Source organism: Salmo salar, chromosome ssa07 (assembly GCF_905237065.1).
Source record: "Salmo salar chromosome ssa07, Ssal_v3.1, whole genome shotgun sequence".
Lineage (NCBI taxonomy): Eukaryota > Metazoa > Chordata > Actinopteri > Salmoniformes > Salmonidae > Salmo > Salmo salar.
In genome coordinates this window covers 27,758,011-27,774,899 of record NC_059448.1, presented here as the reverse complement: position 1 = coordinate 27,774,899, position 16,889 = coordinate 27,758,011, and the positions used below count along the sequence as shown (strand labels likewise).

At 43.4% G+C, this 16,889-nt stretch overlaps 1 protein-coding gene across 4 annotated transcripts; it reads right to left on the bottom strand.

Moving 5' to 3' along the window:
• Nucleotides 1–305: 305 nt before the first annotated feature.
• On the bottom strand, nucleotides 306–14,944 carry LOC106608957 (serine protease HTRA3). Of its 4 annotated transcripts, none has more exons than XM_014207209.2 (9): nucleotides 13,356–14,944; nucleotides 6,790–6,889; nucleotides 6,295–6,517; nucleotides 3,154–3,348; nucleotides 2,901–2,933; nucleotides 2,314–2,656; nucleotides 2,132–2,189; nucleotides 1,942–2,037; nucleotides 306–1,678 (listed from the first exon to the last, which is right to left on the bottom strand). In XM_014207209.2, the coding sequence occupies exons 1-9, from the start codon at nucleotides 13,774–13,776 to the stop codon at nucleotides 1,510–1,512; spliced, it is 1,638 nt and encodes a 545-aa protein (XP_014062684.1). In that variant the 5' UTR covers nucleotides 13,777–14,944; the 3' UTR covers nucleotides 306–1,509. The 4 variants fall into 4 exon arrangements, with proteins under 4 accessions (XP_014062684.1, XP_014062685.1, XP_014062686.1 ...); XM_014207210.2 differs by having other exon boundaries at nucleotides 2,314–2,575; nucleotides 13,356–14,941; XM_014207211.2 differs by having other exon boundaries at nucleotides 2,461–2,656; nucleotides 13,356–14,936.
• Between the last annotated feature and the right edge of the window lie 1,945 nt (nucleotides 14,945–16,889).

The window sequence follows — 16,889 nt, the reverse complement described above, 5'->3', positions numbered from 1 at the left end:
CTGTATGACTATTTTTAGGACCCTTAACTTAACATAAATACGTCTTCACCTTACCCCATGACTGATTGTGCTGGTGGAGGATGGAAAAGTAGGCCCCCTTCAGTGTGTGTGTTTGTGTGCGTGCGTGCGTAGCAGCCACAATAACCTGATTGTACTTAAACAAGGCTAAGCTCCTTACAGCCTGCAGCAGTAAACATTCCTAGCTTCCTCGTCAACCATGTCCAAGTACAGCAGAATGTTGTCAAAGGAATCACACCCACACACGCATGTACGCACACACGTCTCACTGGATCAATGCAAGAACGTCCTATACAGCAATTTATTTTATTTTATACACATTATAAAAGTAGCAAAAACTAAAACAATCACTCCCATTGACATAGCCTGTTGGTAAGGAATCCAGATTTGTAAACATTCAATCTGTTCTTAAGTCATGATGATTAAGATATAAGTAACTGACTGTAAAGGGAATTTATTTATTCATGCTATAAGCACAGGTCAATATTGTAAAGTGTTTATAAAACTGCTTATAACACCTTTACAAACCCTTTATAAACCCTTAGGACATTAATGTAAAGTGTTCCCAATGGGTCGGTTATAGTAGAAGACATCAAGAATCCAGTAACAGTGAGATTCAAACAGACATTTGCTTACATTTTACCAGTTGAATAAAAATTTGGTCTTTCTTTCAACTTATAACTGACCAAAAAAACAACATTCACAGTTGGTTATGGAATGGTTTCAAACTGAAAGCATTGGACACATAGCTACTGTACTCGCATGTACAGAAATAAGTTCTGTTCAACAGATAACAAAGCCTATAAAAGCAGTGTAACAATGGACAAATCTTTGAATTAACTATATGCTAAACTTGTCTTACCAATGATCAGTTGCATTGGGAGTAAGTGAGTCTCAAAAAACAGCTAGTATGCTTTGACAAAGACAGATGATACAAAACACAAAAACAACAATACTAAAAATCAAGTGTTTCATTTCGCTGGGCGTTCCAACATTCAGTCCTAAATGCATCCAGATTCCAGAGTTTTCTGGCTGGATTTACCAAGCAAGGGTCAGTCAGTCTCTATTGTTTCCAGATCAAGGTTCCAACAAACACAGTTTTCTGTTTCTTGACTTGTTTTTGTTGATCGTTCTCTCCGTGGCTCTGAGTAGTTAAAAGTCACCCTTTAGGCACTGAGTTAGGATCAGTTTTACCCTCCCAAAACAAATACAAATTGACCTTAGATCAGTAACTATAGGGGCAGCTTTATCAGTGTATAGGGCTCTCAACCAGAGTTTTTGTTTTGTTTTATTTTGTTTGGTCATTCTACTTTTTCAGTCTCCCGGGTTCCACACCACGGTTGCTGTGATTACGGCATGAAGACGTCGTCTGGCTCGATGTTGAACAGCTGGGAGCATGTTCACGAGTGACGTTGTAACGTTTACAGAATGTTCCGATAGAAATATATCTTGAATACAGTACTCCTGGCCATTGTCTTCATGATTACTGGGTTACTGCATAATGACATCAGGCTGGATGTTGAAGAGCAGGTCGTCGTTGCCCCTCCTGACCTCCAGCAGCAGGGCTGTCTCCTCCGTGAGCGCCCCTTGTAGGTCAGCTGTGGTCAGCAGAGGACGGCCGTTCAGCTTCACGATGATGTCACCGTCTCTGATACCACCTCTGTGTGTAGAAAGGAGGATGAGGGTAAAAACACATTATTTTGAGATGGGAAAGGCTATAGTGCAAAGAGAGACACTTGGGTAAAGATATTAAAAGTATGAAAGTGAGTGATAAATTACTCCTTTAAGAAAACCAAGAGATGTAATGAAATAGTCCATGCTAAATTTCCATACGAAGTCATCTTGACCCTTGTCAGGGAAACTATGCTATTTGCACAGTGTATGGTAGCTTTGACAGTGTATGGTAGCTTTGAGGCCACCTACTTCTGTGCAGGAGAGTGAGGCACAACTTCATGGACGTAGATCCCACTAGAGACATCAGGGAAGTCTGAGTTCTGCTGCTTCAGCTCCTCAACCAGCCTACACAAGACGAATTAGAAACGTCTGTCTTAGTTTAACACAGTATTATTGGTAACTGTAGTATTGCACAGTGTCATGCTTGTATAAGACTTACGCTGGGTTGATGGTGAGCATCCTTATTCCAATGAACCGTATCTTCAATGATCTCACTTCTTTAAAATAAAAAAACAATAATTTGCCTTTAACATACATAATAATACATAATTTGCCTTTGTTGAATTATAATGTGATCATACTAGTAGCTAATAGCTGTCTGGCTATCTCAGACATAGTTACCTTTGCTCTGCTTGTCCATTGATTCGTTGAGGAAGAGTGTTATCCTATCATATACACGAGGGGCGGGCCTGGCTTTACTTTTCGTGTCCATTGATTCGTTGAGGAAGTGTGTTGTCCTATCAGAGGGGAGGGGAGGGGCGGGCCTACCTTTGCTCTGCTTGTCCATTGATTCCTTGAGGAAGCGCGTGATCCTATCAGAAGGGATGGCGAAGGAGATCCCAGCAGCCACTTTCAGAGTGTTGATGCCAATCACCTCCCCGTCCTGGTGGCAGTCAGACAAACAACTTAACAGAGTGTTACGAATAGGAACTGGATCACAACTGATACCGATCACCTCCCCGTCCTGATGGCAGACAATACAGGGTGAAAGGTTATAAGGGGTTTAGAACAGAGCTGGCTCCATTGAATTAAATAGAACACTACAATAGACATTAACATCCTGGTAACGTGACCAAAAAGATGGCCATCTTGGGATACTTTCATACTAGTGTATTTAAAAAGCTCTACGGCTGTCTCACTACTGCTTCTACTCAATATTATCACAGTGAAGATCGTGAAAAAGTGTTGGGGGCTGACATAACACTTACCAAGTTAACAAGAGGTCCGCCTGAATTTCCATACTGAGAAAATATCAAAAACAATAAATCAATCAATTATTCAGTCAATCAATGGGATGTGTATATATTTGTCTGTGTATTTGATCTCTATGATCATACATGCCCTCTTCTAAAATGTCAAAACAGACAGCTAGACAGCCTTTTGAGTTGGTTATAAGTGAAGTCTGCTATAATTGCCCTTTAAATAAAGTTAAGCTAAATTGTATTGAATTGATTGTCTCACGTTGATGATGGCGTCCGTCTGTATATAGTCCATGTCAGAGTCTCTGATGCCCAGCTCCTTCCCGTCTCTCTGTGCAGTGCTCACGATCCCTGTGGTAACCGTGTTCTGGAGAGCGAAGGGGCTGCCAATGGCAACCACAAACTCACCAGGTCTAAGGTCGGCCGAGTGGCCTAGCAACAGCACCGGGAGCTTTTTCTGAGAGGGAGGAAGGGGATAGAGAAAGAGGAGAGAGGGAGAGAGGGCCGGAGAGAAGCTTTAAAGGGGTGCTGAATTTCCTGATTTGGACTCATTTTTCAGCCTGGCCATTAAGAAATGCAGCGGACATGACTGACACCAAACGAGAGTTGTCTGGGGGGTTGGTTTAATTTGGGTGTCTCTTGTGTGTGTGTTCGCATGTGGCAAGCGTTTGTACATTTAGTACACAGTTACAGTCACTAACCCTTCCAGATAACTTGTGTCTTGAAGTCGCCTAGGCTAGCTAACTTCTTTCGCCAATTAGCTTCAGCTGGCTGGTGTGCAACCTTGGCAAAGTTGGTTTGACATTGGATAGATAGCCTATCTCTGGGGCTAGTTAGAGACTGTCAATAAATTACACAACGTAATTGAGACAATATTTTTATGTTGCACATCTTTTAGTTGTCTCATTAAATGCTTTCAATATTTGTATATTAATTATCCTTTTTAAACTTTGTAGTACATTTTGACACTAGAATACAGTGAGGGAAAAAAGTATTTGATCCCCTGCTGATTTTGTACGTTTGCACACTGACAAAGAAATGATCAGTCTATAATTTTAATGGTAGGTTTATTTCAACAGTGAGAGACAGAATAACAACAAAAAAATCCAGAAAAACGCATGTCAAAAATGTTATAAATTGATTTGAATTTTAATGAGGGAAATAAGTATTTGACCCCTCTCAATCAGAAAGATTTCTGGCTCCCAGGTGTCTTTTATACAGGTAACGAGCTGAGATTAGGAGCACACTCTTAAAGGGAGTGCTCCTAATCTCAGTTTGTTACCTGTAAAAAAGACACCTGTCCACAGAAGCAATCAATCAATCAGATTCCAAACTCTCCACCATGGCCAAGACCAAAGAGCTCTCCAAGGATGTCAGGGACAAGATTGTAGACCTACACAAGGCTGGAATGGGCTACAAGACAATCGCCAAGCAGCTTGGTGAGAAGGTGATAACAGTTGGTGCGATTATTCGCAAATGGAAGAAACATAAAAGAACTGTCAATCTCCCTCGGCCTGGGGCTCCATGCAAGATCTCACCTCGTGGAGTTGCAATGATCATGAGAACGGTGAGGAATCAGCCCAGAACTACACGGGAGGATCTTGTCAATGATCTCAAGGCAGCTGGGACCATAGTCACCAAGAAAACAATTGGTAACACACTACACCGTGAAGGACTGAAATCCTGCAGCGCCCGCAAGGTCCCCCTGCTCAAGAAAGCACATATACATGCCCGTCTGAAGTTTGCCAATGAACATCTGAATGATTCAGAGGACAACTGGGTGAAAGTGTTGTGGTCAGATGAGACCAAAATGGAGCTCTTTGGCATCAACTCAACTCGCCATGTTTGGAGGAGGAGGAATGCTGCCTATGACCCCAAGAACACCATACCCACCATCAAACATGGAGGTGGAAACATTATGCTTTGGGGGTGTTTTTCTGCTAAGGGGACAGGACAACTTCACCGCATCAAAGGGACGATGGACGGGGCCATGTACCGTCAAATCTTGGGTGAGAACCTCCTTCCCTCAGCCAGGGCATTGAAAATGGGTCGTGGATGGGTATTCCAGCATGACAATGACCCAAAACACAAGGCAACAAAGGTGTGGCTCAAGAAGAAGCACATTAAGGTCCTGGAGTGGCCTAGCCAGTCTCCAGCCCTTAATCCCATAGAAAATCTGTGGAGGGAGCTGAAGGTTCGAGTTGCCAAACGTCAGCCTCGAAACCTTAATGACTTGGAGAAGATCTGCAAAGAGGAGTGGGACAAAATCCCTCCTGAGATGTGTGCAAACCTGGTGGCCAACTACAAGAAACGTCTGACCTCTGTGATTGCCAACAAGGGTTTTGCCACCAATTAGTAAGTCATGTTTTGCAGAGGGGTCAAATACTTATTTCCCTCATTAAAATGCAAATAATTTTATAACATTTTTGACATGTGTTTTTCTGGATTATTTTGTTGTTATTCTGTCTCTCACTGTTCAAATAAACCTACCATTAAAATTATAGACTGATCATTTCTTTGTCAGTGGGCAAATGTACAAAATCAGCAGGGGATCAAATACTTTTTTCCCTCACTGTACATGTTTCTGAGTCATATCGTGATGTGAGATTCAGAAATAGAGATAAAGAGAGGGACCGGGCTGTGTAGGAATTCTTTGAGGTCTTTCTCACTGCTCACGCGTTTCCCTGTCTTTCTCTCTGTAGGCCGATCCATTGTTTTGGAGACTTTAGGGGCTTTCGTTGACTGAACACTTACGTAATATGGTTGACTGGCCCATCTTAAAATCTCCCTACTTATCCCTAAAGTGGTAGGGTCCGTGTCATAAACTATGCACCTGGGCCTAAAACATTCAGCTACACCCAGGGAGGAATTGAATTGAACTGTGTTTCACCACGCCTGTTTAATCCTATCACAAACAGGATATGACATCAGTCATAACTATTTGTGACCTCAGACATTCATGACATCCATCCAAATAGCTATTCAACTCATTAACATACAGGAATTCCCCCTGCTTTTTTCTTTTCTTTGCTGTTTCTTTGTTCCTATTCCCCCTGTATTTAACAGTAAGACCATATTGTAGAATACAATACAGCTATTATGTGAACCAGAACATAGTATTTGGATGGTTCCATTTGAAAAAATACAGTGTCAGTCTTCCTCTAACCACAAACATTGTTGTCACATATGTCTCGTTACAATGAACAATAGGTCTAGAGATTTGACAATAGGGCTATGCATAAGAACATGCCTAAGACAAAAAAAGCAGCATGTCTTTTGTCTGACTCTTACGCAATATCTAATTCAGAAAGTAAACAACAATTGGATTTGGAATTTCAGTGTACTTCCTGAATTGATTGGAATTGAAACGAAATTGACCACAATCCTGAGACACTCCTCTCACCAGTGGGTTGACTTTGATGGTGGCGATGTCTGACTTCTTATCGATGTCCTTGATGGTCGCTTCGTAGACGTCACCATTGTGCATCTGGACCTTGAGCTGCTGACGGCCCGACACAGGCCTGGTGCTGGAGACTACATGGGCGTTGGTCACTATCAAACCTGTGTCTGACATCACAAAGCCTGACCCACTGGACAGAGGGACATTCCGGCCGAACAGAGGGTGCCTGGGGGTCAAGAGGTCAATATAGAGCTCAAAAGAGGTCAAGATAGAACAACAACAAGACAAGAGTTTACTGTGATGTGTTTTGTGTTTATTGCTTATGATGAAAGATTACATAAGATCTACACTGTTGTGAAGTTACTACCAGTAAGTTATATGTGATAAAAAGGATTATTTTGGTTCAACCATCATTACATATACTTTACAGACACAACACACACTGTAGTGCGACTACATAAAATTGTGTCTGAGTCTGCCTACACAAACACACCGTACCTGAGGAAAAGTTCAATGTGGACAACAGCCGGCGCAATCTTCTCAACCACGTCAGCTATGAAGTTAAACTTGTACCTGGGACTGGTGGGGTGTGAAGTACCTATACTAGCAGGAAGAATTACTCATGTTAATAATATAACACATTCACTCCTCTACACTATCACCTCTCTAACAATAGTACTATTGCTTCTTAACATGTTACCTGCAACCTTATGTGCAGAAAAAAATATATTGGAAACGCTTTACTTAAACCATCCACATATAATGATGTATAACTTGTTATAAGCATGTATGAGCCTTTATAATGTTGTATAACGCTTTTATTAAATGCACTGCTTAAAAGTGGTCACAAAGTAACTGGGGCCAGGAGTGGTTTCAGGTTTGATCAAGTGGTCCGAAAAAAATTTGACTTTAAAAATAGCCACAAGAACAGCAACAACAACATCAAAATAGCAATGACACATATTTCTTTAGTCCGACAAGTACAGGTTCTTAGGTGAACTTCCTTTGCAATACCCTGCAATATTTTTTTTCTATACTCCACCCCTTCCTACATGAAACCTCAGTAATTTGGTCTAAAAACAGCCGGGTAGTTTTGCCGGGCTGCGCTCCTTCAGGGCCATGAAAAAGCCTTAGTGGCCTGTGCATGAGTGTGTGGGTTTGTGTGTGTGGCGTGCTGCAGTAAACTAATGTTAATTACAGTCGGTTATTTCCAGCACATGGCGGTCTGCTCCGCTGACTGGCGTTCGTTCTCCTCAGCTGACCGTGGCTTCCTGTGACTAGACTGCCTTGGCTATGTGTGTGTGCGTGTATGTGCATGCATGTATGCGTGCGTATGTGTGTGTGATCGCCTTGGCTCGTATAAACAGTCAGGTTACACAGCTGATTTTAGAGAGCAAACAAACAACACACCCTGTCCTGGAACTAGCTGGCGGTGTACTAGTGACCTAAATATGAAAAGCATGATGTCCATTCAGTTACTCCTATTCATCTCATGCAGTGTTAGCAGGGCCAGGAGTTTTTCCTGCACAGATGACCTGCTCAGGAAAAACTTCCTATAACTACGGTCCAGAGTTTTTCTTAGTCAGGTCACATGGCTAGGGAAAAACTCCTGTCTCTACATTTTAGACTCTACATGGCTCTACATCTGGCTCTACATTTTAGACTCTACATGGCTCTACACTTAAGATTCTACATGGCTCTACATCGGTCTCTACATTTTAGACTCTACATCTGGCTCTACATTTTAGACTCTACATGGCTCTACATCGGTCTCTACATTTTAGACACTACATGGCTCTACACCTGGCTCTACATTTTAGACTCTACATGGCTCTACATCTGGCTCTACATTTTAGACTCTACATGGCTCTACACCTGGCTCTACATTTTAGACTCTACATGGCTCTACATCTGGCTCTACATTTTAGACTCTACATGGCTCTACATCGGTCTCTACATTTTAGACTCTACATGGCTCTACACTTAAGATTCTACATGGCTCTACATCGGTCTCTACATTTTAGACTCTACATCTGGCTCTACATTTTAGACACTACATGGCTCTACACCTGGCTCTACATTTTAGACTCTACATGGCTCTACATCTGGCTCTACATTTTAGACTCTACATGGCTCTACACCTGGCTCTACATTTTAGACTCTACATGGCTCTACATCTGGCTCTACATTTTAGACTCTACATGGCTCTACATCGGTCTCTACATTTTAGACTCTACATGGCTCTACATCTGGCTCTACATTTTAGACTCTACATGGCTCTACACCTGGCTCTACATTTTAGACTCTACATGGCTCTACATCTGGCTCTACATTTTAGACTCTACATGGCTCTACATCTGGCTCTACATTTTAGACTCTACATGGCTCTACACCTGGCTCTACATTTTAGACTCTACATGGCTCTACATCTGGCTCTACATTTTAGACTCTACATGGCTCTACATCGGTCTCTACATTTTAGACTCTACATGGCTCTACATCTGGCTCTACATTTTAGACTCTACATGGCTCTACATCTGGCTCTACATTTTAGAACTTTTCCCAACACATCCTATCCATTTGCTAATCAAATATTTGGCTATGGTCATCCTCCTAACCAATCGGAAATTGTTGGCTATGGGAGTGGAGAATTAAACACGCAAGCAAAGGGGAATCTCAGAAGAGCATATTTCAGCACTAGGCTACAAATTGGCCCTCTTCAGTTGGCTAACCAAGCATTAGAAAACCAAACCAGTGGATGGCACAATCTTGGCAGTAACCATGGAAAAATCCAACTCGGCTATTATTCTAGCCTGCTCCCAGATTTGTTTGTGCTGTTTTGCCAACAATAACCATATGAGAGTAACAAATCATTACAAACAAATCTGGGACTGCAGGCTGCTATTATCCTGAGTGGTGGACAAAAAGCTTTGAGATGACTCTGGAAAATGTGTTTTTTGATCGAAGAACAGTTTGAAGATACTAAACATGTCATTAGCCTGAAGGACAGCCCATTCTAATGATAATGACAAGATCATTTTAGGTTTAGTCTAAAGTGGTAGTAGGCCTATCTGAAATAACTCAAGGATGACTTGAAATACATGTTGTAAGTTGAATGGGTTCATATGATGATATAGTATTTGACTGAAGTAAGTAAGAGTGAGTAATTCTGATCTTTTGCCCAATTTTTATGGTTGATCAAAAGATCCATTAGTGGAAAAAGATCAGAATTGGCCTGCCTGTTTAAACATAGCCATATAGACTGAGACGTGAGAGGCAAGTGAAATGTACGTGGGATCTGAGAAGTAAAGACAAAAATGTAAACAGTACTCATCATATGCTAATATCATACACATATTCACTACCATTCAAAAGTTTGGGGTCACTTAGAAATGTCGTTGTTTTTGAAAGAAAAGCACATTTTTTGTACTTTAAAATAACAAATTGATCAGAAATACAGTGTAGACATTGTTAATGTTGTAAATGACTATTGTAGCTGGAAACGGCAGATTTTTTATGCAATATTTACATAGGCATACAGAGGCCCATTATCGGCAACCATCACCACTGAGTTCCAATGGCACGTTGTGTTAGCTAATCCAAGTTTATCCTTTTAAAAGGCTAATTGATAATTAGAAAACCCTTTTGCAATTATGTTAGCACAGCAGCTGACAACTTTTGTTCTGATTAAAGAAGCAATAAAACTGGGCTTCTTTAGACTAGTTGAGTATCTGGAGCATCAGCACTAGTGGGTTCGATTACAGGCTCAAAATGGCTAGAAACAAAGAACTTTCTTCTGAAACTCGTCAGTCTATTCCATGCGAGAAATGGCCAAGAAACTGAAGATGTTGTACAACGCTGTGTACTACTCTCTTCACAGAACAGCGCAAACTGGCTCTAACCAGAATAGAAAGAGGAGTGGGAAGCCCCGGTGCACAACTGAGCAAGAGAACAAGTACATTAGTGTGTCTAGTTTGAGAAACAGACGCCTCACAAGTCCTCAACTGGCAGCTTCATTAAATAGTACCTGTAAAACACCATTCTCAACGTCAACAGTGAAGAGGCAACTCCGGAATGCTGGCCTCCTTGGCAGAATTGCAAAGAAAAAGCCATATCTCAGACTGGCCAATAAAAATAAAAGATTAAGATGGGCAAAAGAACACAGACACTGGACAAAGGAACTCTGCCTAGAAGGCCAGCATCCTGGAGTTTCTTTCAAAAACAAGGACATTTCTAAGTGAGCCCAAACTTTTGAACGGTAGTGTATATGTCACAGGTGTTGTAGGAAGGAGCGGACCAAAGTGCAGCGTGATTATCGTTCCACATTTTTATTGAACTGTGAAACTATGCAATACATATAAATAAACTGAATAACAAAACAAACCGTGACGCAGAGGTGAAACATACACTAACTCAAAGACAATCTCCCACAAACCCAGGTGGGAAAAACCCTACTTAAGTATGATCTCCAATTAGAGACAACGAGGTGCCTCTAATTGGAGATCATCCCAAACAAAACCCAACATAGAAATACAAAACTAGAACATAACAACAGAAAACTAAACTAGAAAACCCCCTTGTCACGCCCTGACCTACTCTACCATAGAAAATAACAGCTTTCTATGGTCAGGACGTGACAGTACCCCCCCTTCAAAGGTGCGGACTCCGAACGCACCAACACACAAAAAAAAGGGAGGGTAAGGGAGGGTGACAAATGTCTATGGCGGCTCTGGTGCAGTACTCAGAACCTTCTCATCCCGCAGATCCTCCAGCAGAGGAGGCGGCTCCAGTTCGGGGCGTAACCTCCGCTCCGCCCGCTGATCCCTCCGCTTTTGTGTCACCGGACTCTGGATCGTCGCCGAAGGACCCGGACCGTGGATCATCACCGGAGGTTCTGGACTGCGGATCATCACCGGAGGTTCCGGACTGCGGGCCGCCTCTGGAGGTTACGGACTGCGGGCCGTCTCTGGAGGTTCCGGACTGCGGGCCGTCTCTGGAGGTTCCGGACTGCGGGCCGTCTCTGGAGGTTCCGGACTGCGGGCCGTCTCTGGAGGTTCCGGACTGGGGGCCGTCTCTGGAGGTTCCGGACTGGGGGCCGTCTCTGGAGGTTCCGGACTGGGGGCCGTCTCTGGAGGTTCCGGACTGGGGGCCGTCTCAGGAGGTTCCGGACTGGGGGCCGTCTCAGGAGGTTCCGGACTGGGAACTGTCGCCGGAAGCTCTGGACTGGGAACTGTCGCCGGAAGCTCTGGACTGGGAATGCGCACTGGAGGCCTGATGCGTCGGGCTGGCACAGGTGGTGCCAGACTAGTAACACGCACCTCAGGGCAAGTGCGGGGAGCAGGTACAGGACACCCCGGACTGGGCAGGCGGGCTGAAGGCCTGATGCGTGGGGCTGGCACAGGTGGCGCCAGACTGGTGACACGCACCTCAGGGCAAGTGCGGGGAGCAGGAACAGGACACACCGGACTGGGAATGTGCACTGGAGGCCTGATGTGTGGGGCTGGCACAGGTGGCGCCAGACTGGTAACACGCACCTCAGGGCAAGTGCGAGGAGCAGGCACAGGGCGTACCAGGTTGGATAGACTCACTGGAGGCCGGGTACGTGGGGCAGGCAGGATATACTGGGCCGTGGAGGCACACTGGAGGTCTCGCGCGTAGAGCTGGACCAACCCGTCCTGGCTGGATGCTCAACCTAGCTCGACAAATGCGGGGCACAGATCGCACCGGGCTGTGAATGCGCACTGGCGACACAGTGCCCATCACACTGTGCTTGCTTCGTCACTCGCTCCCCACAGTAAGCACGGGGTGTTGGCTCAGGTCTCCAACCTGACTCTGCCAACCCCAGCCTGCCTCCAGGGTCCTTTCCCGTCCAATATCTCTTCCCAGGTCCATTCCTGTTTCTCCTGGGCACTCTGCTGGGTCCATTGGTGGTGGGAGATTCTGTCACGGTTGTCGTAGAGAGGAGCGGACCAAAGTGCAGTGTGTGTGTCGTTCCACATTTTATTTATACTGTGAAACTATGCACTACATAAATAAACTTAATGACAAAAACAACAAACCGTGACACAGAGGTGAAACACACACTACTCAAAATTAATCTCCCACAAACCCAGGTGGAAAAAACCCCTACTTAAGTATGATCTCCAATTAGAGACAACGAGGACCAGCTGCCTCTAATTGGAGATCATCCCAAACAACACCAACATAGAAATACAAAACTAGAACATGAACATAGAAATACAAAACATATGTGCTAGCTGTAATTTTGTTCACATTATATACGAGCTAAAAAACAATAAGAGCTAAATAACAATAATAAATGTCCTCTGTAGTGGACATCAGGATGTGCCACCTATGTTTTTTGTCTAGTGTCCCCATTTACTGTCATGTTTATTTTACCTAATGGCCACTACAATGCACATACGATAATAATAATACTTTTGTTTTTTTTTCTGTTTTTTTTTTCACACTAAACGCTTTTGTTTTTGCTGGGTATTAGGAGGAAAAAAGAACACAGGAAATGCTAATAAAAAATAGACAGGAAAACAAACACTACATTCTGACAAGTGAACTCAGTCATTCACTGGCTGGTCATTAGTTTTATCATGCGACACTGTAATCTATAGGGAGTCTGGCTGAGAATAATTATGGTGATCAGTTTCGCTCCCCCAATCTTAAACTAAATGATTTGGAGAACCACAAACCTGGCCTCAGGTCAGTGTCTAGGGGCAAAGTTGTAGGGTTTAACTTTAATGACCCAGACAGTCTGCTGTCTGCCCCTTTCGACAAAGGAGGGGTTTAGGGGTTGCTAATTATATTCCTCTAGCCTAGACTATATTTATGTCTCTAATGGAACCCTATTCCCTATATAGTGCATTGAGCATTGAGTCCCCCAAAAAGTAGTACATCTATTAAATTATCCATCCATGTCTATTGCATGAAGTGCAACTGTGTATGCAGCCTATACATTTCTGCTGTTACTGATTCATGTTGAGCTACAGTATGCCTATATGTTGCAGCTGTTATTGTTGTTGTTGTTTTCTTTTTAGACACAAATGACTTACCTTTGTTATTGTTGATTTCGCATGGTCCCTTCTGGACCGAGTTGATGGCGGGCAGCCCCTGCTGCAGAGCCTTCCTACTCTGCGCCTTCAGCTGACACACGTTCCCATAGGTAATGCCGTCACTGCCGCAAACTTTGTGACCCAATTTGCACTGACAAAAGCCCTTGGCTAGCCGCTTTCCGGCCGGGTGCTTGCATTCGAGTCCATCGCCGCAGGGTAGGTCATCTTTGCGCCCGCATGGGTCGCTTTCTCCCTGGGCGCAAACCAGGCAGCAGTTGCATCGGTCTGGAACGTACCCCATCGCGCAGCTAGGGCTGGGGCAAATGCTCACGTCGCACCGCTCTGGGCATTTTGGTTTGGGCTCAGCCCCGACGAAGTTCACGATATAGTAAAGAACGGTAGCAAACAGTAGGACCTGCATCGTTTGCGATCAAGTGCAGTGGAGATATGATAAAATAAAAACTATAAAATAATAACAAATAATGTTAGGCTAAGTATTTACACGGTCATGTTCGGTGGTAAAACGGTCGCGGGTAATTTGGGAAGATTGAACAACGAGCAACACTCCACACTTTTACGCATCTCTATCACAGGACTGTTGAGATAAAAGTTACGCTTGCAGGGCAGATATCCGGGATTTTCTTAAAACTGGAAAGTTCTCAACTCATATGCAGCCCGTTCTTGGTCCAGATTAAATTGGAAACGTTATCCCAAAGAAGTGGAAACTGATCCCAAATATGCCGTTATTGTGCGTCTAATCGATGCACTGTCGCTATATTTGCAATGAACACCAATGAGTCTCAGTACAGCCGTGCGGTGTCTTTTGTTTTTTCAGGTTTTTGAAGATCCAACATCATTCGTTGCGTCTGGTCTGGATCTGCCCCTCCAAAGCGCAAGTGATCTTGACCAACCACCATGTCACAGGAGGACAACAATGGAAATAAATCCCAGACATTATTGTGTGTTATCTTCGATGATTTTATTTGTATTTTTCAAGTTTTATGTGTGCTTGTTTTTAAAATCGTCGAATTAATAAACTAAGCCAAAGTAGCTCCGCAAAGTAGGTCTTTGACGATAAAAACGCGACCCCAGGAAGCGGAGAGTTGGATCCTCTTGACCACGCATAACTCTTCGGTCTACTCTTTATCATATCTAGCATGAACGTTGTCATCATACCTTGAGATGCCTGATTTGGAAATGAACGTTGTTGTCAGTAGCAACACAACCTGGACAATATTATACTGGGGGCCAAAAAAGTGTCGAAATAACTGATGTAAATTATTGGGTCTCTGTCAAACAACATGGGCATCCATGCAGCTAGTGACTGATCTGACACGTTCTATTTTTTTCCTTTTCAAAACATTAAGTAATCCATTCCTCAGTCTGGATGTGAATGAGTGCGTGGTTACGTCCCAAATGGCACCATATTTCCTATATAGCAGACTACTTTTGAGCCTTATGGGCCCTATGTGCCATTTGGGACACATGCTGTATAGTACCATGTTTTTATAAGTACCCCTTTTAAGGACAATTTAAGATGACCTGCCAGTACAGACATAATTGCAGATGTGGTTCTGTTTTTAGCACATACTTCTTTCTTTCTTTCTTTCTTTCTTTCTTTCTTTCTTTCTTTCTTTCTTTCTTTCTTTCTTTCTTTCTTTCTTTCTCTTGTTCTCTTTCTTTCTCTCTCGTGCTCTTGTTCTCTCTCTAAGGGGAATGGATATAACATGGTTAGAGCTAATAAATGTTTGTTATGGTAGAGAAGTGAGGGTGTCCAACAAGTCATGTGGGATGCATCCCAAATAGCACCCTATCCCCTGTATAGTGCACTACTTTATACCACGGCCCATAGTGGGTATGTTTATTTGAAAACTCGATGTCAATCACTCCTCGGACTTTTCGGAAACCCTGGACCTCTTGTTCCAGTCACATGTATCCATTATGCTGGCCGTTAATGGGCAGGGTTGCAAACTGTTGAGGGCCCAAAAATGTGACACTTTTGTTTTGCACTGAAACATGCAAAAAATCCGTTCAGGGTGAAATGCAGGTTTTAACTAATTAAACAACAAAGAATATGATCTATATGATCAGTCTCTGTGTGTAAAATAAAAAGTGGTTAATGTGAACCCAACTCACAGATAAAAAATGTAAAGAAAGCAATCCAATGTTATTTGTTGCTTAGACTTTACTGCAAATGACACTCAAGTCTTGAGAAAAAAACAATACACTAATATTGCAGTTAGCCATGACAGCCTTTATAATAGAACGCTTGTGACCACACACATCTAAATATTGCACTTGGGGGGAAAAAAAACATTATTTTTATTTAACTAGGCAAGTCTGCTCTAAACAAATTCTTATTTACAATGACGACCTACACCGACCAAACCCTGGACGACACTGGGCCAATTGTGCGCCACCCTATGGGACTCCCAAACACGGCCGGTTGTGATAAAGCCTGGATTTGAACCAGGGTGTCTGTCGTGACGCCTCTAGCACTGAGATGCAGTGCCTAAGACCGCTGCGCCACTCGGGAGCTAGCTTAAGTAGAAATAGAATGAAACAAACAGGCATTCTATTTTTGCTCTATTATAGTGGCCACTATAGTAGGGAAAAGGGGAAACCTAGTCTGTTGTCCAACTGAATGCATTCAACTGAAATGTGTCTTCTGTATTTAACCCAACCCCTCTGAATCAGAGTTGACATAGGCTACAGGTGTGCAAAAATGTCTGACTTTCTCACCCCGGTCTCCATGGTCAGGCTCCTCACCTACCTCTTCGATACCGGTCACAACTTGCAGACTTGTTTACGCTGCTGTGCGTTTTTGTTGCCGATCTTACTTTGATACCTGACGGTTTTTTACTTTTTCATTACCGTATATTTTTACTTTTTCCCTCACTCAACTTTTTTCCTCACTCAACTTTTTTCATTCATCCCCGGAGGTTTTATCTGGACATGGTTCGTCAGGACTTCAAACAGCCGAAGCTAAGTAACATTAACATGATGCCTTCTAATTGCAGTCGTTGTATTTATAATATACAGGAGAACGATCGCCTTACGGCAAGGATAGCTGTGCTGCAAGCCCAGCTTCAGACGCGATCGTTAGGCAAGGGTAATTTCAGTGTAGGAAAGGATGAAACAGCGTCTGTGCCACCAGTAAGTACAGATAGTAACGTTAGTATAAACCCCCTCGCACGGTCCACGCAGCCGGACATCTTTCTCATGGCTTCTGGAGGGAAACGCTGTAGGAATGCTCAACCGGTGTCGCTTATTCAGCCGACAGAAACTTTCAACCGGTTCTCCCCATTAAGCGAGTCGGAGTCGGAGGCCGAGACTTCTCTGGTCTCTACTCCTCCCGTTGTGGGGTCTGAGACGCCGACGGCTCCCACCATTAGCTCTGACAAATTGAAAACCCTAGTCATTGGCGACTCCATTACCCGCAGTATTAGACTTAAAACTAATCATCCAGCGATCATACACTGTTTACCAGGGGGCAGGGCTACCGACGTTAAGGCTAATCTAAAGACGGTGCTG